The following is a 21,383-nucleotide window of genomic DNA, read 5'->3' on the forward strand; positions in this document are numbered from 1 at the left end:
ATTGCAGGTGAAAGGCCAGCAGAGCAACAAGTTATGAAACATGAATTCATTTGTAACAGTTTTCAAGCTGAACTCTCAACTCTCAAAATGTTCTGGAGAGAAGTACCTAAAAGTGCTGATTTAGATACTTTTAACTGACTTATAACCAAACAGACTTTGGTAAAATACATACATAAAAAGTAAAAGGCTTGAAAAACCATTAAACCACATGTTAAGGGAGAAATATTTTTTAACTTCTTCAGTTCTATAATGGAAACTGAACTCAGGCAAAAACAGGGAGGTATAAAGCAATGTGGATACCTCTCTTGAGAAACATTTTGATCAGATCGTATTTTTAAAGAAAGGAAGAACACCCGGGGAGAAACAGGTGGTCAGAGACGCTCATCTTTGCCTGAACAACCAGTCTATTTTAATGTCATTAACTTCGCAGTGAACTGCATTTCTCTCCTCTCTATGACAACTAAGAAATGCAACCAAATATATCACCCCAATTTTTAAACTAGTCATAGAAATTTATGTTACATATTCTTGTGTACTGAACCTAACCCTGATAACCTTATTTTCCTACTGGTATTTTCCTATTGCCCTGAGTTGCTTGTTTCTTTGTATCCTTTAATACATTCTGCATTTCTTTGATGTACCATAAATTTATTCCTGGAAATCTGACATAGAATTCAGGTTCATTCATTCTTCTAGCAGTCAACAAATATTGATTAACTGCCTACCATGTTTTAGGCACCAGAGATAATGTAGTGTGTAAAACAAAGTCCCTGACTTAGAGGAAGTTGTATATGCTAAGTAGTACTATAAAGAAAATCAAAATAGGGTAGAGGGATAGGAAGCAATGATGACAGGTAGGGACAGAGGAAAGACAGACAATTTCAGATAAACTTCCCTTGAATTTGAGTTTTAATCTCTCCACCATAGCATTAGGAAGGGCTTTTGAGGGGCTTGCTATCAATGAAAAAAAAAGAATAGTTGATTGCAAGAACCCCACAGGTCCAAAAAATTAAGTATTTCTTTTCAAAGCCACTTAACAAAATCCAAAATTATCATATTACATAGTGATATAAATTTGGAAGGCTTTATTTTATAGAAAACGTATTTTGAATAGAAATTTATATTTTTTAGCCAAAAAGCTTTGTAATTGGCAATTCACTGAAATTTATGCTTGTCATTACTTAAAAATTGAACAGTCTTTCTTTACAAAACAGAAAAAAAGATAATATACTGAGTTGTAAGCCAGGATTCAGAAATCAGGACAACTGAGGCCAAGCAGCTAAGGTCATGCATTTCCACTACCTGGTATCAACTTCCACAATAACAGAAGTAACTGTAGAAGGAAACACACTTGCTAATTTCTATGACAAAGGCAGAGGCATACATGCCCTACTCTCTTTTTCATCATCACCCCTCTACCCAACTGTGAGACAAACAGTATCAGCGTAACACTTTCCAGAGATGTCTTTGTACCAGCTGACATGCTTACCTAAGAAATGGTGCCCGAGAATTTCCATCTTCATCTAATTCATAAAGTTTATCTGCTCGCAGGCCATCAGCGACAAACAGCACTAATCGTTTCGCTGGGGGAGGCAGGGGTGTGAACTGAGGAGTCATTCCATGAACCAAAGGAGAGGTAAAATAAATGTCGAAGATGGAGGCGAAGAACACGAAGTGCACGAACAAGCCCAAAGTGACGTACAGCAGCATATCCAGGGGAACTAATCTCCCAGAGAAGCTGGAAAGACGGGGCAAAATTAAATCTGGGTAAGCCTTAGTGCAAACAAATATGTTTTCAACTTATTTGATGACTAGAGCTGCCTGCCACATTTTTCAGTCTCAAAAAACTTCTTAGTTTGGTGGACACTTTTTATTTCCTCCATCTTTAAATAAGCTTCATTGTTCTGCGGCTACTTGCCTTATCTACATGGGTAATTGTTTTCAAGTTGTGGCTAAGAGGGCTTCCCTAGTGGCTCAAACCGTAAAGAATACGCTGGCAAAGCGGGAGACCTGGGTCCGGTCCCTGGGTTGGGAAGATCCCCTGGAGATGTGGAATGGCAACCCACTCTAGTATTCTGGCCTGGAGAATTCTATGGACAGAGGAGCCTGGCGGGCTCTAGTCCACGGGGTCATGAAGAGTTGGACACAACTGAGCGACTTAAAAAGAGAGGAGAGAGTTCTTAACATAAGATCTGCCCTCTTAAATTTTTACGTGTAAAATACAGTATTTCAAACTATAGGCACTGTTATACATCAGATCTCGACAGCCTATTCACTTTGCATAAGTGAGATTTTACAGCCATTGAACAACCACTTTCATCATGAGTTTGACTCCTCTGGATTATCTCAGACAAGGAGAAATGTGCACAGTTGTCCTCCTGTGACTGACTTGTTTCACTGAGCATTATGTCCTCAATGCCATAACCATACATTGGCCAAAACTTGATATTGTAATCTGTTTAATTTTGTACAGTCTGTTAACTTATTGTGGTTTTAATTTACATTTCCCTGGTGATCAATAATGTTGAGCTACTTTACATGCAAGTAATGGACATTTTTTAATCCTCTTTTATCCCCTATTCATTTTTTTACCCATGTTTTTCAAAGAGCAGTACTTAAAAATTCTGAAAGTTCAAAGAATTAACTTTTCTTTTGGCAATTGTATTTTGTGTTCCACCTAGGTAATTTTTGTAGATGACAACACTTTCTTTAGTACAGACTTTTAATATTTTTATTTTAAAACAATTTCAAGTTCAGAGAAAAGCTGCAGTAATGGTACAAACATCCATATACCCCTTAGCCATATATCTCTAACACTATCATTTTTCTCTGGTCCTTGCCTCCTCTCTTTAACTTACCCCTCTTGGGTGTGAGTGTGGGTGTGGGGCGGGGGAAGGCGGGTGTATACTTCAGTGTTTATTTTCTGACAATAATGATACTCCCTTATGTACCTACGGGGTTACCAACTTCAATAAACTCAATGTCAGTATTTTACCTAATCTACCATTTATACTCCAACTTTTTGAAGTGTCCCAGTAATGTTCTTCACAGCATTTTTATAGCTTTATTAAGGCATAACTGGCCTGTAATAAGCTGTGTATATATTTAAGTGCATAATAATCACAGGAGAGTGAACATACTCATAACCCTCAAAAGTTTCCTCATCCCCCTGTGGCTCATCCCTATATATTTCACTTTTTGATGTTATTGTAAATGGCATTTATTTCAGTTTCCCCTCGTTAGTTTTTAAATTACCACTGATTTTCATATATTCACCTTGCATTCTGCAACACTGAAAAACTGTTACAGTAGTTTTTATGTAGATGCCTTTTGATTTTCCAAGGAGAAAAATTATGTCACCTGTGAATAAAAGGACGCCTTCCTTATCAATCTATACACTGTTTATTTATGTCTCATGCTTGTACTGGCCAGGACTTCTAGTGTGATGTTGAGCAGGTGTTGAAACAACAGAAATCCTGCCGTGTTTCCAGTCTCAGGGTTAAAGTTGTCAGGTTTTTTTTCAGAGACTCCTTTTGTTGCATTAAAAAAGTTCTCTTTTACTTTCAATATGCAGTTTTAAAGTTGTGAATGAAAAATGCCAGATTTTGTCAAGTGCTTCTGACAAAAGCAAAAGTGAGAGGGGCAGATCACATGAGATCTTGTCCAGTGAGAGGGCCATGGCTATCTGGCTTTTCTCTTTTGGTCTCTCCTGGTATGGGGCCGCTCCTGGTGTGGGATCTCCTGGTGTGGGATCTCCTGGTGTGGGGCCGCTCCCGGTGTGGGGCTGCTCCTGGTGTGGGGCCTCTCCTGGTGTGGGGCCGCTCCTGGTGTGGGATCTCCTGGTATGGGGCCGCTCCTGGTGTGGGATCTCCTGGTGTGGGATCTCCTGGTGTGGGGCCGCTCCCGGTGTGGGGCTGCTCCTGGTGTGGGGCCTCTCCTGGTGTGGGATCTCCTGGTGTGGGGCCGCTCCCGGTGTGGGGCCGCTCCTGGTGTGGGGCCTCTCCTGGTGTGGGGCCGCTCCTGGTGTGGGATCTCCTGGTGTGGGGCCGCTCCTGGTGTGGGGCCTCTCCTGGTGTGGGGCCGCTCCTGGTGTGGGGCCTCTCCTGGTGTGGGGCCGCTCCTGGTGTGGGATCTCCTGGTGTGGGGCCGCTCCTGATGTGGGGCCTCTCCCGGTGTGGGGCCGCTCCCGGTGTGGGGCCGCTCCTGGTGTGGCATCTCCTGGTGTGGGGCCTCCTGGTGTGGGATCTCCTGGTGTGGGGCCTCCTAATGTGGTGTCTCCTAATGTGGTGAACTACAATGATGGAGTTTCAAATGTTAAATCAAGCTAGGGTTCCCAGAATAAACTGAACTTAATCATTAAGTATTATCGTTCCTATATACTCTTGGATTTTATTTGCGAAAATATTTAGCATTTTAAATTAATATTTATTAGCGATATTAGTCTATAATTTTTTTTTTGTAATGTCTTTCTCCGGTTTTGGTGTCAGACAATGCATTAGGAAGTGTTATTACCTTTTATTTTTTGGAATAGTTTGTGTAGAATTAGTACTATTTCTTCCTTTATTGTGTAACAGGATATCAATGGCTCAGAGTTTCCTTTGTTAGAAGGTTTTTAACTATAAATTCAATTTCTTCATATCCAGAGAGATAGATACTAAGATTATTTACTACTTGCTGAGTAAGTTTTGGTACTTGTATCTTTTGTCCATTTGTCCATTTCATCCAAATTGTCAAATTTTTATGACAAAATTGTCCATAATATTCTGTTCACTTATTCTTTCTTCTATTCTCTAGCTCAGAACTCTTCTATCAGGTATCATATTTAGTTATGCAAAGTAACTCATTTTTCAACTCATTTTCATTCATTTCAGTAAGATCTTAAACTCTATTTACAACTAAAGTACATATGATATCTACCTAGATGTAGAGAAGCTCCCATTGACTTAAATATTCCTCTCTACCATGGAAACCTGAGTACCCTCCTTATCATGTTCACTAATAAGGAAATAGCTTTATCATTTCTCACTTTATTTTGCATTTACAAATAACTCCCTGGACTTATGTTCTTTCTTTCCCCCACTGTTGTTACACAACTTTTCTGTAAAAAGTATCAAAATGTCAAAAGTATCAAGGTGTGTTAAAGGATAATACAAATTTTCCACTACCCTAAAGCTTACTGAAGTAGTAAAACAAACATTTGAGAACTTTGACCCTGAAGCTGTAATAGCTAACACAAAAATCTAGCTGTCTCACATAGTATCAGTGGGATCTTAGTCGGTCCCTCCCCGGCACTTTCGAGCATCACTTCCTCAGGGACTACTCAGTCCAGATCAGAAGCTCAAACCTTTACTTCAGTTTATAACTACACAGCTATGACCCTGACTATTTGTAGTAATGTCTGCCTCTGTAACTTCATGCTGATTCCAGGACAGCAAGACAGGCTTTCTCCAGTCCTTCCCAGTCCTGGGCACTTAGTCAGGGCTATTAAATAACCTAAGATTATCCTTTCAATGGTATGTGTGATACGCACTGTAGCCACTAGAGGCTGCCTTACTTCTCTATTTATTCCCCCAGAACAGACACAAGAGTAGTGAAGATTCAAGACAAATAGAACCACAGTAACTTTCCTATTTGTCATTTACTCCAGTGTTCTTGCCTGGAGAATCCCAGGGACGGCGGAGCCTGATGGGCTGCCATCTATGGGGTCGCACAGAGTCGGACAACTGAAGCGACTTAGCAGCAGCAGCGGCAGCATACATAAAATTTCAGTGATTCCAAAATATCATCCTTCCCATGCTACTTACTTTATTATAGCTATGCACATATAATTAAGCATTATTATCATTTAATATTTCTTTTTTTAAAATCACTTTTTATTCAGATTTAGTGAAAAAGAAAACTTTTTCACAGATGAATCATTTGGAAATCACCTAAAAAAATGAATAACTACTAAAATGTTTAAAATACACATAACCATGAATCAATAAAAGTCATTTAACTTATACCTCTGGGATGTTTACCACACACTGAAAAACAATGTCAAAAATTAGAATAAAAATGTATAAAAAATTAGATATTTATAAAACTTTACATCAATGAAAAACTTGCACTGAAAATATTACTTGTGGTTATTTTAAGGTACTAAAACAAAAAAATAATTTTTTAATCAAGAAAACAATTGAAGTGCTTGGAAAAAAGTGATCTTTTATATTTTTATCACTAACATGCAAGCATCAATGACTATCCAGATTATTCAGTGAAACATTGACTGTAAAGACCTAGATTAATGCAAACCTTGGTAAGTAGAAGGAAAATTCCTCAACAATATTAATGGCGAATTATTATTAAATATAAATCAGCAATTGTTAATAATATCCTAGTATGCACTATTAATATTTCTTCAACATTTTTAATTGATAAGGAAATCTCTATGCACTGTGGAAGAGAAAGGTACTTACTGAGACGACCAGCCAGTTGATTTGTTAGGGGCTTGGAAGGTCACATTAACAAGTCCATGATTATAGGATATGAGGTAGAACCAGGGAATTACAGATGTGTCATAGGAAGCTGCTGATCAAGGAAGAACTTCTATATCCAACTTCTTACAACTCTCTGAGGAAACATATTTTAAATCTATTTTCAATTTCCATTTTAGAAATCAGACCCTAAAGATATTCCCTTTGGGGCCTACTACCTTAATTGCTTTTTCTGGCTAATGCTACTAAATGACTGACATCAGGTTTGTTTCGCTTTACTTTTAAAAATCTGTCAAATATTCTCAAGATATACGAGCAGTACATTAATTGATAAATGATTATAACATTTGTTGTGTACTAGGTACCAGGGACTGTGACAAGCACATTCCTAAGTCTGTGTACTTTAAGTATCTCCTTGATAGAGGAGGCTGGGAGGAGTCAAGTAACTTTTTAGAAGTCTCAAGGCAAGTCATTGGCAGGACGGGGATATGAACTGTAGGCTCCTCAACCTAATAAGCACAGTCCTTGAGAGGAAGACCCTAAGTGTGGGGACCTTAAGTACAACAGATGTGTAAAATTCCCATTACACAGGTGGAAATACTGCATATAAATAACCCATTTCTAAACATGCCTTTTCCATGCCATTCCCTAATCCTTCCCATTTTTCCATTCCAGAAAGTGGTTCCATCTTCAATCTCTCTGGCAACTCAATTACGACAAAGATCAGCAATCCTTTTAGCTAAGGACTATGAAACACCACTGGTGTCTCTTTTGATACTATTTTCCTAAGATCTGGGATTTTTTTTCCATGCTTTTCTTCAATACATGGCATACGCGCACACACACACATAAATTCAGAATTAAACACTAGGAGCTAATGTTCTGTTAAAAAAAAAATGCTTCCAATTCTTAGTATTAAAAGCATCAAAAAAACTTCTACCGAAAACAAAACAAATACCCCAAGTTCAGTTCAGTGGCTCAGTCATGTCTGACTCTTTGCGGCCCCATGGACTGCATCATGCCAGGCTTCCCTGTCAATCACCAACTCCCGGAGCTTGCTCAAACTCATGTCAATTGAGTTGGTGATGCCATCCAGTCATCTCATCCTATGTCGTCCCCTTCTCCTCCTGCCCCCAATCCCTCCCAGCATTAGGGTCTTCTCCAATGAGTCAGTTCTTCGCATCAGGTGGCCAAAGTATTGGAGTTTCAGCTTCAGCATCAGTCCTACCAATGAATATTCAGGACTGATTTCCTTTAGGATGGACTGGCTGGATCTCCTTGCTCTGCAAGGGACTCTCTGAAGGACAGCATTTGACGTTTTGAAGCGTCCCCACTGTGCAAGCTGTGTATTAAATCACAAGTGCTTACTGCGCTCCCAATAGTTTGTTACCGAAGTCGAGACTACCGGGATATTCGCAGATCCAAGCAGATCCCAACGTCCCCGCTGCACGTTCCATTGGCTCTGTCCCTGTGCCGCACCCAGCCCCCCGGGTCCCGCAGGCACGAGGCTGGGAGGGCGAGAAAGAGGAAGCAAGCCCCCTTCTGATCACCGGCCCTGCCCGGCACCGGCCACCCCCGCGGGGAAAACGTGGCAGCGGGCACCGCACACCGCAGGAGCGAAGGAAGAGGGGGCGGCGCACCCCGGCGAGCGCCAGTGTCGGGCCGGCCCCTGTCCCCACTTCTCCCGGACTCTACCTGGGCTTGAGCAGGTCAGGCCTGACCTCGGGAACGAGGTCTCGTCAGCGCGAAGGCGGGGCCCGGCTGCGAGTCAGAGCTCCCCTCCGGCCCAGAAGTGAAGCTTCCTAAGCCACCGTCACAAACGCCCCCCAACCACGAAACGACCCAGACACTTACCTGGCCAGAAGCTACTCTCGCGATAATTCCCGGGTCAGTCCTCCGTGAGTCCAATCCCCGCCCCTACCCCCTGCGACCAATCAAAAAGGAGTGGGGTGGGGCTTTGACTTTGAGCAGGGGGCGGGGCCCCTCAGTCTCTGCTCACAAGCATGGGGCGCAGGTGGGGCGGGGCGGGAGAGGGGCGGGGCATGCGCCATTTCTCGCGAGACCGAGGACCAGGAAGACGCCCCCAGAGCCGGGCTGCTGGTGCAGCTGTGGTTGAGGCAGTGGGTACTGCTACCGCTGCAAGCCTCCGGACGGTTCGCTTCCGAGACTGCGCCTGGTCTCCAGGTGAGGAGGCGGGACGTGACAAGGCCGGGTCTGCGGAAGCGAGCGGTGCCTGCTGAGGCTGAGCTTGGACTCAGGCCGCGGCCTGTCAGAGCCAGACAGGGAGGCGCCCACACTCCTGACAGTGTAAGATGGCGGCGATGGCGCCTGGAGGTGGCAGCGGCGGCGTGAACCCTTTCCTCAGCGATTCGGACGAGGACGAGGACGAGGTCTCGGCGACCGACGAGAGGCGGGCAGGACTTCGGCTGGGTGCCGGGGGCGGCCTAGATCCGGGCTCTGCGGACTCGCTGTCGCCCCAGGACCCCGTGGCCTTGGGGAGCAGTGCCCGAGCTGGGCTCCCCGGGGAGGCGGCGGCGGCGGCCCTGGGGGGCCCCGGGGAGACCCCGGCCCGCCTGTCAATTGATGCAATCGCGGCCCAGCTGCTGCGCGATCAGTACCTGCTGACCGCCTTGGAGCTGCACACCGAGCTGTTAGAGAGCGGGCGCGAGCTCCCTCGGCTGCGCGACTACTTCTCCAACCCTGGCAACTTCGAGAGGCAGAGCGGGACCCCGCCGGGGACGGGGGCGCCTGGGGTCCCCGGGGCGACCGGCCTTGGAGGCCCAGGAGGTCGGGAGCCGAGTACGACGTCGGGTGGGGGACAGCTCAGTAAGTGAACGACGGCGCTGTCCCTCCGGCTGGGCTTTTGGGGTTGTGGTGGGTTATTGTGGGGAGGGGGTGCTTGTGGGCCGGTGCTGAGTACTGGGAGCATTTCAGCTAAAGGGTTGGGGCGGGTGTCGGGCGGTTATCTTTTGCCATGGAGGACAAAGCATCTGACAGCAACTGTTCTCTCGCTGCCTGCCTCCAGCCCTTGGCTGGACTCACCAGCTCCTGGTTCCACTATTGGTGTCGATATCTATTAAATATCCAGAGTTTCTAGTTCACTGGCTGCTACATGACTCCAGAAGACTCCCTTGCAACCTTGGTTTATCGCTTTAATCGTTTTTCCATTCTCTCCTGTCTCCTGAACCGCCACTACCTGGAAACAGTGTTCCTTGTGTTGTTCCCAGTAATTATTTGACTCCAAGTCAAGAGAGTAAAGAATAGGATATGTTGCTCTCTCCCCGAAGCCAGATCCACTTGAAGACCCGTTGTCTTTGGGTTGAGTTGATTACTCAAAAGTTGCATCTTCTACTGCATAAAATTTGTTCAGTTTAAATGAACTCAGTTTCATTCACTTTCGGTTCCTTAATTTAAGTAGGTGTCCAGAATTATAGGAAGTCTAAGGAGCAGAGTAGGCAGGTTCTCCCTGCAGTGTTACCTCCTGGTCTCAGAACCTTGTAGGCTTTTTTCTCTTGGTAAGTTTAGGAATTAACTTTTCTGCCTCGTTGTAATCATTGTTAACCGTATAGAGTGGTCGTTTACCTCATTCATCATATATTTATAAGCATTTCTTATGTCTTTAAAACGTACTGCCAACCCTGGAGAAGGGCATGGCAATCCACTCCAGTATCCTTGCTTGGAGAATCCCATGGACAGAGGGGACTGACAGGCTACAGTCCATGGGGTGGCAAAGGAGTCTGACACTACTGCGACTTGGCACATGTCCTTAATTCAGAAGATTCTTACATTTTAAAATATAGACTCAGACATTTTCTCTTCTGGAAAACTTATATAATTACATTAAATTATCCCAATCCATAGCCCATTAAAAAAAAAAAAAGGGTGCTGCTAAGGATGCATGTTGGAGTCCCAGTACCTATCCTTAAGAGGCATCTTAGATTTTCCCTTACTAACAGTATGAGGTTTTCAATGTGTTATATGAGGTCAGCTGAAATTTGCTCACACATGTTAAAATACATGACTTAAAATTGTAGCCAAACTGATGGTTTTTTGTTAGTACTTTTAAGTGGTGCCAGAGACTGAGATCGCCTAACTTCAGTCCCTCAGTTCAGTTCACTTCAGTTGCTCAGTCGTGTCTGACTCTTTGTGACCCCATGAATTACAGCACGCCAGGCCTCCCTGTCCATCAACAACTCCCATAGTTTACTCAAAATCATGTCCATCGAGTCAGTGATGCCGTCCAGCCATCTCATCCTCTGTCGTCCCCTTCTCCTCCTGCCCTCAATCTTTCCCAGCATCAGGGTCTTTTCCAGTGAGTCAACTCTTTCGCATCAGGTGGCCAAAGTATTGGGAGTTTCAGCTTCAGCATCAGTCCTTCCAATGAACACCCAGGACTCATCTCCTTTAGGATGGACTGGTTGGATCTCCTTGCAGTCCAAGGGACTCTCAAGAGTCTTCTCCAACACCACAGTTCAAAAGCATCAATTCTTCAGCGCTCAGCTTTCTTCACAGTCCAACTCTCACATCCATACATGACCACTGGAAAAACCATAGCCTTGACTAGACGGACCTTTGTTGGCAAAGTAATGTCTCTGCTTTTTAATATGCTATCTAGGTTGGTCATAACTGTCCTTCCAAGGAGTAAGCGTCTTTTAATTTCATGGCTGCAATCACCATCAGCAGGGATTTTGGAGCCCAAAAAATAAAGTCTGACACTGATTCCACTGTTTCCCCATCTATTTGCCATGAAGTGATGGGACCAGATGCCATGATCTTAGTTTTCTGAATGTTGAGCTTTAAGCCAATGTTTTCACTCTCCTCTTTCACTTTCATCAAGAGGCTTTTTAGTTCCTCTTCACTTTCTGCCATAAGGGTGGTGTCATCTGCATATCTGAGGTTATTGATATTTCTCCCGGCAATCTTGATTCTAGCTTGTGCTTCTTCCAGCCCAGCGTTTCTCATGATGTATTCTGCATATAAGTTAAATAAGCAGGGTGACAATATACAGCCCTGACGTACTCCTTTTCCTATTTGGAACCAGTCTGTTGTTCCATGTCCAGTTCTAACTGTTGCTTCCTGACCTGCATACAGGTTTCTCAAGAGGCAGGTCAGGTGGCCTGGTATTCCCATCTCTTTCAGAGTTTCCCACAGTTTGTTGTGATCCACACAGTCAAAGGCTTTGGGATAGTCAATAAAGCAGAAATAGATGTTTTTCTGGAAGTCTCTTGCTTTTTCCATGATCCAGTGGATGTTGGCAATTTGATCTCTGGTTTCTCTGCCTTTTCTAAAACCAGCTTGAACATCTGGAAGTTCATGGTTCGTGTATTGCTGAAGCCTGGCTTGAAGAATTTTGAGCATTACTTTACTAGCGTGTGAGATGAGTGCAATTGTGCGGTAGTTTGAGTATTCTATGGGATTGGGATGAAAACTGACCTTTTCCAGTCCTGTGGCCATTGCTGAGTTGTCCATATTTGCTGGCATCCCTCAGTCGTGTCTGATTCTTTGTGACACCATGGACGGCAGCCTGCCAGGCCTCCCTGTCCATCACCAACTCCCAGAGCTTGCTCAAATTCATGTCCATTGAGTTGGTGCTGCCATCCAACCATCTCATCCTCTGTCGTCCCCTTCTCCTCCCGCCTTCAATCTTTCCAGGCATCAGGGGCTTTTCCAGTGAGTCAGTTCCTTGCATCAGGTGGCCAAAGTATTGGAGTTTCAGCTTCAGCGTCAGTCCTTCCAATGAATATTCAGGACTGATTTCCTTTAGGATGGACTGGTTGGATCTCCTTGCAGTCTAAGGGACTCTCAAGAATCTTCTCCAATACCACAGTTGCCTAACTTAGATATAACTTAGATGTAGTTAAACTTCAAAGAGGGCCTTTTTCCATCCAGATAAATCCAAAGCAGTCTTCTTTCTTGAATATGGAATTTTCTCAGCAGGGGTAAGTAACTTCCTTGCTCAGTATTGCAAGATTATTTTCCTTTTCCTGAAACTGGTTTTTCTGTTGCTGACCTTTAAGACTATAAAATGTAACAAAAGAGCACTGTAACAAAACTGTTAGGCAGTTGGCTTTTGTTTGTTTGTTTTAAGATTTTTGAAGTGTCTAATAATGATTTTCACCTGATAAGCTCTTGCTACTTCCTCAAGACCCAGCTTAACTGTCATCTTTGTAAATACTTCCCAAACTACCAAGACTTAGTTGTTTGATTCTTTCATTGTACTACTTTCAAACCTCAACCATAGCCTTTAACTCTTTTTATTTGATTTATTAACAGTATCATTTCTCTCCATTAGATAGTCAGCTTCTTGAGGGACATCTTTTTATTACTCACAGTCTGTATAGTCCCTGGCCTGTTGTTAAACAACTGAATTGTATCTGTTATGTTTTTCTACTGTATAGATACAATGAAATAAGTTATTCCTTTATAACATTATTTTATTTAATTTAAAAGAATTTATTAATCTTTTCAGCCTACCTTATTATGGTGTGGTATTACTGTTAATAGTGAAAATTTCTCTTAAATACTTTTTTGTACAGAAATAGTTATATTTATAATTTATGCTCTAAATATAGCTGTGCTTTAAAGTAAAAGTTGACTTCTAAATGCCTTTGCATTATACATTTTTATAGTTCCTTGAAATAACTTCAGTCCTGTGATCATAAATCAGAGTTTAGCTATAATCAAATATTCATGTGTAGTTGTGCTCTTCCATAGTTTATTTGGACCTGTTTTGGGTATAACTCAAAAGTACATTATTACATAATATAATGTATTTTCAAGTGAATACAAAACAGATGAGCAGTAGGGGAAAAAAATTACAGTTATCCATAATCCAACCAATAGTACTTGCCTTTTCCATTTTTTCTGTGCATATATGTTTAAAAGCAAAAATTGGATTAATCTTTTTGTAGCTTTATATTATTTGATAGGCTATAATTTTTCCATCAACTTTGAGGTAAAATTGCATACAATAAAATGTGCCAATTTGAAGTGTACAGTGTGGTGAATTTTGGAAACAAATTACTACTACAAATAAAATATAGAACATTTTTATTGTCCCCAGAATACCTTCATTTTCATTCGCATTCAGTATCCCAAGACCATCACTGACCACAGTAGACAACAATTTTCCAACCTGGGCCTAGGCACTATTGGAATTTTGGGCCTGATAATTCTTTGTTGTGTTAATGTCATGACATTCTAGAATGTTTAACAGCATTGCTGGCCTCTGTGTCCACTACATAACAAAAGCAACCACCCAGCCCCCATTCCCCAAGTTGTGACAATCAAGAAATGTCACCAGCACCGTCTGAGGAAGGGGACGGCAGAATTCCCCAAGTGAGAACCACTTCCTTAGATAAGTTTTGCCTGTTTTAAAATTTCATATAAATGCAGTTTGGAGCATATAGTCTTTTCTGTATGGCTTCCTTTCCTCAGTATAATGTTTTTGAAATTCATCCAAATAATGTTTTTATGTGTAATAGTAGTTCATTCCTTTTTGAGTTTTTCCATTCATCTGACATTTATTTTTTCCCCCATTTTTGGCCTATATGAATAAAGCTGCCATGAACATGCTTGTATAAGTTTTGCAGAGACATATGTTTTCATTTCTTTTGTATAATACCTAGGAATAGAATTGCTGGTTCATATAGTTAGTATACATTTAAATTTGTAAGAAGCTGTCAAACCGGTTTTCCAAAGTGGTTGTATCATTTAAAATTTCCATCACCAGTGTATGAGAGTTTCAATTTCTATACATCCCCCAAACCCTTGGCTTTTTATTTAACTCATTCTAGTGAGAGTATGGTGGTATTTCATTGTGGTTTTAATTTTTATTTCTTGAGGACTAGTAATGCTGAGCTCCTTTGAGCTTTTGGCCATTGGGGGGTGTGTCTACTGCTATTACATATCTTTTGTGCAATGTCTGTTAATAGCTTTTTATTGAGTTGTTCTTTTACATATTCTGAACCCAAGTCCTCCATCAAATATGTGTTTTCCAAGTTTTTTCTCCCAGCATGATTTGCCTTTTCATTTTTTAACAATGTGTCTTATGAGCAAAAGATTTTCATTTCATCAAGTCCAGTTAATTGTGTTTTTCCCTTAATTATCCATGGTCTTTGTTTCCTAAATAAATATTTGTGTATCCTAAAGTTGAAAAATTTTTTCTTGTGTATTTTCTTCTGGAAGTTTTATAGTTTCTGTTGCTAAATTTAGGCCTATGATGGCAACATAAAAAGAAGAAATATTTCTGAAATATTCCTCCTATAATTATGCAGACACTTATAGCATGAGCTTTAGTATAATTTAAATCCAAATGCATTGTATGTCAAAATATCAATATATTTAAATATCTTAATACAGTCAGAAAATAGATAAATGCTAAAATAAGTCTGTAAATCTGTGGTTAGTACCATGTTTTGAAGATTTTGACTAATATTCGGATCATACAAATTATATTCTAGAAACTCTGAGGGTGAATCTTTCTTTAGGACCAGACTACTGCCGGTTATAAAAGTCCTCTGTATTCAGTTCTACCATGTTAATTGTAGCTAGTGTAGATTATCTAAAACACTGAATTATTTTTGTTTTTATGTATTTTTGATTAATGTATGTCTGGTCTGAAAATTCATAAAACTTCAGAGTAATAAATGTATAGTCAACAGTAGTTTTCTTTATTTAAAGATGTCTAAAAGGCTTCCCTGGTGGCTCAGATGGTAAAGAATCCACCTGCAATGCAGAGACCTGGGTTTGATCCCTGGGTTGGGAAGATCCCCTGGAGGAGGGAATGGCAACCCACTCCAGTATTTTTGCCTGGAGAATCTCCATGGACAGAGGAGCCTGGCGGGATACAGTTCATGGGGTCGCAGAGAGACAGGACTGAGCGACTAAGCACACACAAAAGCAGTTTAACTTTTTAAGATTTACTGAATTGTTTGCACCAAAGTCTGTTGACCTAGATAATAGTACAGTGGTAATTATAAAATACTTTAAGAAGTCTTCATACTATCTTCTTTTTCTTGACTAAAAGAGTAAGTCAAATTTATAAAACATATCAAAGAACTGTTGCTTTTTAAGTTTGATGTTTTCAGTGGAAGAATTTAAAATGAGCTCTCATGGAGTCTCAGTGTTTGATAAATTGTAGCATCCTTGTGACATCCTTGTGATGTTCCTACTAGGTCCACTTGATAAACTAATTTGATCTTTTGCATGGAACATTACTTGCTTGAATATACACACACATTAATTATCTATTTTCCCCTGTATTTTTGCCAGTTGAGCCAGTTTGGTATCCAGTTAGATTGCAAGGTAAAAGTTGAGCTAATGCCTTTGGCACAACTTAGTTACAAATTACAGTATTTTATCTAGAGTAATGCTGTTCTACTCTGAGTCTTCAAGGTCTAATCAAAATCAGACTAAAATTCCTTAGAATGAGTCAACTCTGTAGAGACAGTAAGTGGTCAAATAACTTACCTTTCAGTGATGAATTTCTTTTATTCTGTATTTATCATGCTTCCAGATGTTCATAAGACAGCTTATCAGGAGGCATTTATGATTGACTTTAGTAATTTAACTTATGAGCCTACAGACTTCTTGAGTCATCTTTCTCCTTTTTAAAATATTCTTTCATTGTCCTACCTGTCTTTTCTCAGAACTCTGAAAGAGTACTTACCTCACTGTGCTGTGATTCCCATCTTCCAAAAGTTCCCATCTCTTCCACTTAACAAAGTAGTTCCCCCCTGTTAGGTTGGAATTGTGTTTGGCACTTCCTTTGGCTTCTAATAAAATATCAAGAGAATATTTCTAAAATGTATTAAATTCACTGCTTTTAGCTGAGTGAGACTTGCTACTGTTGTCTGGACCATACTCAGTTCGGTTCAGTCACTCAGCTGTGTCCGACTCTTTGCGACCGCATGAACCGCAGCACTCCAGGCCTCCCTATCCATCACCAACTCCTGGAGCTTGCTCAGCAAACTCATGTCCATTGAGTCAGTGATGCCATCTTACCATCACATCCTCTGTCGTCCCCTTCTCCTCCCGCCTTCAATCTTTCCCAACATCAGGGTCTTTTCAAATGAGTCAGCTCTTCGCATCAGGTAGCCAAAAAATTGGAGTTTCAGCTTCAACATCAGTCCTTCCAATGAACACCCAGGACTGATTTCCTTTAGAATGGACTGGTTGGATCTCCGTGTAGTCCAAGGGACTCTCAAGAGTCTTCCCCAACACCACAGTTCAAAAGCATCAATTCTTCAGCGCTCAGCTTTCTTTATAGTCCAACTCTCACATCCATACATGACTACTGGAAAAACCATAGCCTTGACTAGATAGACCTTTGTTGGCCAAGTAATGTCTCTGCTTTTTAATATGCTATCTAGGTTGGCCACAACTGTCCTTCCAAGGAGTAAGCGTCTTTTAATTTCATGGCTGCAATCCCCATCAGCAGGGATTTTGGAGCCCAAAAAATAAAGTCTGACACTGTTTCCACTGTTTCCCCGTCTACTTGCCATGAAGTGATGGGACCAGATGCCATGATCTTAGTTTTCTGAATGTTGAGCTTTAAGCCAATGTTTTCACTCTCCTCTTTCACTTTCATCAAGAGGCTCTTTAGTTCTTCACTTTCTGCCATAAGGGTGGTGTCATCTGCATATCTGAGGTTATTGGTATAGATTCCGAAATTTCTCTCTTTTATGGCTGTCGTTTTTTACCCATGCCTTTCAGCAGCTTCAAACTTTTTAATTCTTGTGGAAATTTAGTCAGATATTTTCATTGCCTAGAACAGTGACTTCCATATAGTTGATATTCAATATTTTACATTGATCAGTAAATTTATTAAATTATGTGATCAGCTAAGTATTATAGGAATCCAAAGGAGGTTTACTGCATATCCTTGAGCATATTATGTTCTTAATGGAGAGGCAAGACTAACACCTGAAAGTCTATAGAATAGTTTTCCGTGGTACAGGTAATAGTGTAAGCATTCAGATATAGAAAAATCATTGTTGATTGTGATAATTGTTGAAAAAGTAAAATTTTAATGTGATGCTCAAGTATGAGTGAAATTTTAATATAAACAGTAACTTTCTTATTTGGCCATATTTAGACTCTTCATCCTGAGTGAGGAAGAGGAAAGGGAAGTGAGGGTAAAGAGAAGATAATATTTATTTTATATTTTGCCTTGTTTAAAACATCATCTGGGAACATGCTTGCCATTGTCTGGCTCACAATTAATAAAGTGATTCCATTTGGGTAGTTATAAAAATGCAATGTGACACTCCAAGCCATCGTGGTAAATAGTTTAAAAGAAAACAAGATAGGGATATTAATCAGCGAACAGGCCTTTTTGTGTTAAAAACTAAATTTATACTTTCTGCTTTAGAGATGATCTTCAGACTGTATGCTTTTTTGTTTCTTTGCTTGTTTTTTAAGCACCTTTGTTGGAAAAAACCATTCAGGATTGGCGCAGTTTTCATTTTGTTTAGTCTATTTAGGTCAAAAACTAAATTTTGTGGTTTTTTTGGGGATGGTGGCTTTTAACTGTGCCTGCTACCTTAACTCCCACGGTTTTAAGATGATTAACTGAAAAAGAGCACTTACCTTGGTCTAAAAGTACAGTCTGCTTATATCTAAATTGTAAATATCGATTGAGAAGGACCTTAAATATTAATAGCCTGTTTTTTTTCCTTCGGGTAGTTGTTTTTATTGGCTTCTATGTATATGTACTGTAACTAACTAAACACACACAACACACACATCTGTACTGTAAGAGTTGATGATAAAATGTGGTTTCTAAATTATTTATACTAAAAACATACTTGTTGATACTTAAATTGTGTTCTGCTGTTTGGCCATATTTTGAACACGATGCCTCTTTGGTTGACTTTTGGGGGATTTGCATTACTTTAGGATTGATCTGCTTCAACTCCCTTATCATGTGAATGTTTATGGCAATATTACCATTAACCTTTTTTTGAGATGTAATCGTCATGACATTTTACTAGTTTTAGGTGTCCAGCAGGATGATTTGATACATGTCTGTATTTTGAAATGATCACCACAGTAAGTTTGGTTAGCACCCATCATCACAGTTACAGTTTGTTTTTCCTTTGATGAGAACTTCTGTGATGTACTCTCTGAGCAGCTTTGAAATACACAAAACAATGTTGTTAACTATGGCCACCATGCTGTACACTTCATCCCCAAGACTTGTTGGAAGTTTGTACCTGCGATTAACTTTTTTTTTTTTTTTTTCGATTTAGGAAGTTTTATTGAAAAGATCAATTAAAAGCGTTTAGAACATTTGGTCAGATTTAGTCAATGTTGATGGGTGTATCATTTAGCTTGTTGATATGTCACAGTGGGCGTAAATACCAAGGCTCAAGGTCTAGTGAAAGTCAGCTCTGCCATCTTGGACCTAAGTGGCTGTAACCAGTTTTGTTATGACCCTGTCATTCCTAACAAAATCCATTTATCTAACTAATTGTAATCCAATTTTAGAAAATCCTGATCATGCATAACTCTTTTTAGTATTTTTTCATACTTTTTTACTGAAAGCACACTTTTGCTTTCCTTTAGCAACCAAGAGCTAACTTTTTTTTTTTTTTTTTTTCCCAGTGGGTTTTGTCATACATTGATATGAATCAGCCATGGATTTACATGTATTCCCAATCCCAATCCCCTCTCCCACCTCCCTCTCCACCCGATTCCTCTGGGTCTTCCCAGTGCACCAGGCCGGAGCACTTGTCTCGTGCATCCCACCTGGGCTGGTGATCTGTTTCACCATAGATAGTATACATGCTGTTCTTTTGAAATATTCCACCCTCACATTCTCCCACAAAGTTCAAAAGTCTGTTCTGTATTTCTGTGTCTCTTTTTCTGTTTTGCATATAGGGTTATCGTTATCACCTTTCTAAATTCCATATATATGTGTTAGTATGCTGTAATGTTCTTTATCTTTCTGGCTTACTTCACTCTGTATAATGGGCTCCAGCTTCATCCATCTCATTAGGACTGGTTCAAATGAATTCTTTTTAATGGCTGAGTAATATTCCATGGTGTATATGTACCACAGCTTCCTTATCCATTCATCTGCTGATGGGCATCTAGGTTGCTTCCATGTCCTGGCTATTATAAACAGTGCTGCGATGAACATTGGGGTGCACGTGTCTCTTTCAGATCTGGTTTCCTCAGTGTGTATGCCCAGAAGTGGGATTGCTGGGTCATATGGCAGTTCTATTTCTAGTTTTTTAAGAAATCTCCACACTGTTTTCCATAGCGGCTGTACTAGTTTGCATTCCCACCAACAGTGTAAGAGGGTTCCCTTTTCTCCACACCCTCTCCAGCATTTATTGCTTGTAGACTTTTGGATAGCAGCCATCCTGACTGGCGTGTAATGGTACCTCATTGTGGTTTTGATTTGCATTTCTCTAATAATGAGTGATGTTGAGCATCTTTTCATGTGTTTGTTAGCCATCTGTATGTCTTCTTTGGAGAAATGTCTGTTTAGTTCTTTGGCCCATTTTTTGATTGGGTCATTTATTTTTCTGGAATTGAGCTGCAGGAGTTGCTTGTATATTTTTGAGATTAATCCTTTGTCTGTTTCTTCATTTGCTATTATTTTCTCCCAATCTGAGGGCTGTCCTTTCACCTTGCTTATAGTTTCCTTTGTAGTGCAAAAGCTTTTAAGTTTCATTAGGTCCCATTTGTTTAGTTTTGCTTTTATTTCCAATATTCTGGGAGGTGGGTCATAGAGGATCCTGCTGTGATTTATGTCGGAGAGTGTTTTGCCTATGTTCTCCTCTAGGAGTTTTATAGTTTCTGGTCTTACATTTAGATCTTTAATCCATTTTGAGTTTATTTTTGTGTATGGTGTTAGAAAGTGTTCTAGTTTCATTCTTTTACAAGTGGTTGACCAGTTTTCCCAGCACCACTTGTTAAAGAGGTTGTCTTTTTTCCATTGTATATCCTTGCCTCCTTTGTCAAAGATAAGGTGTCCATAGGTTCGTGGATTCATCTCTGGGCTCTCTATTCTGTTCCATTGATCTATATTTCTGTCTTTGTGCCAGTACCATACTGTCTTGATGACTGTGGCTTTGTAGTAGAGTCTGAAGTCAGGCAGGTTGATTCCTCCCGTTCCATTCTTCTTTCTCAAGATTATTTTGGCTATTCGAGGTTTTTTGTATTTCCATACAAATTGTGAAATTCTTTGGTCTAGTTCTGTGAAAAATACCGTTGGTAGCTTGATAGGGATTGCATTGAATCTGTAGACTGCTTTGGGTAGAATAGCCATTTTGACAATATTGATTCTTCCAATCCAGGAACACGGTATGTTGCGATTAACTTTTAAAAGTGGTTCTGGCCCCATTTCACTGGAGCATGGGAAACTGATAACTCTCCAATTCCATATGTGCATATAGTTTCTACAAACTAAGGAAATCTGCACAGAACAATCTGAACAAGTTGGATGTAAATTGGCTAATTTACTTCAGAAATAGATTCTTTGGATTTCTGAGAAGTGAATGCTTGATATAATTGAATACAGCAATGGTATTTACTAAGATTCAGCAAAAGGTAACTATAACAGGATCAAGAAGAATGTCCTAGTGATGATGTATTTGTGTTATAGCAAGCTATGTGACAGATCTCACATTGGCTTGAATAAAATAGAGAAATATGAGCTTGGTAGAAGAGTAACTGTGGAAAGTTGTGTGGCTGATAAAACAATAGTAGGTCTGTGCCAGTTTGTACCACCTATATTTCTGAAAGTGAAGTAAACTTGGCCTATTTTTTGAAGACCACTGAACTTGCAGTACTGATGTCTGATCTTCAGTTCTGCTCTGCCACCTATAGCTCTGTTACCTTGGGTTAATTGCTTAGACTTTCAGAGCTTTCTTATTCTGTGTAAAGCACAGT

General features: G+C 40.5%; 2 protein-coding genes across 10 annotated transcripts in view; one reads left to right on the forward strand and one right to left on the reverse strand.

Moving 5' to 3' along the window:
• PIGN (phosphatidylinositol glycan anchor biosynthesis class N) overlaps positions 1 to 8,440 on the reverse strand; it is a 97,721-nt gene extending 89,281 nt beyond the window's left edge. For 2 of the 8 annotated variants that reach the window (XM_043889339.1, XM_043889333.1), the window contains exons 1-3: positions 8,331 to 8,440; positions 6,459 to 6,612; positions 1,490 to 1,738 (exon numbers count right to left, since the gene is read on the reverse strand). In XM_043889339.1, coding sequence (XP_043745274.1) covers positions 1,490 to 1,710 — 221 coding nt within the window. In that variant the 5' untranslated portion in view covers positions 1,711 to 1,738; positions 6,459 to 6,612; positions 8,331 to 8,440. The other 6 variants (XM_043889340.1, XM_043889334.1, XM_043889338.1 and 3 more) reach the window with 5 other exon arrangements.
• A 98-nt stretch (positions 8,441 to 8,538) lies between these two features.
• The window catches only part of RELCH (RAB11 binding and LisH domain, coiled-coil and HEAT repeat containing), a 113,217-nt gene continuing 100,372 nt past the window's right edge, over positions 8,539 to 21,383 (forward strand). For both annotated transcript variants that reach the window (XM_043889331.1, XM_043889332.1), the window contains exon 1: positions 8,539 to 9,302. In XM_043889331.1, the coding sequence (XP_043745266.1) occupies positions 8,789 to 9,302 (514 nt within the window). In that variant the 5' untranslated portion in view covers positions 8,539 to 8,788. The remainder of the gene's footprint in view (positions 9,303 to 21,383) is intronic.

The sequence above is a fragment of the Cervus elaphus genome, chromosome 27 (genome assembly GCF_910594005.1).
Source record: "Cervus elaphus chromosome 27, mCerEla1.1, whole genome shotgun sequence".
Classification (NCBI taxonomy): Eukaryota; Metazoa; Chordata; class Mammalia; order Artiodactyla; family Cervidae; genus Cervus; species Cervus elaphus.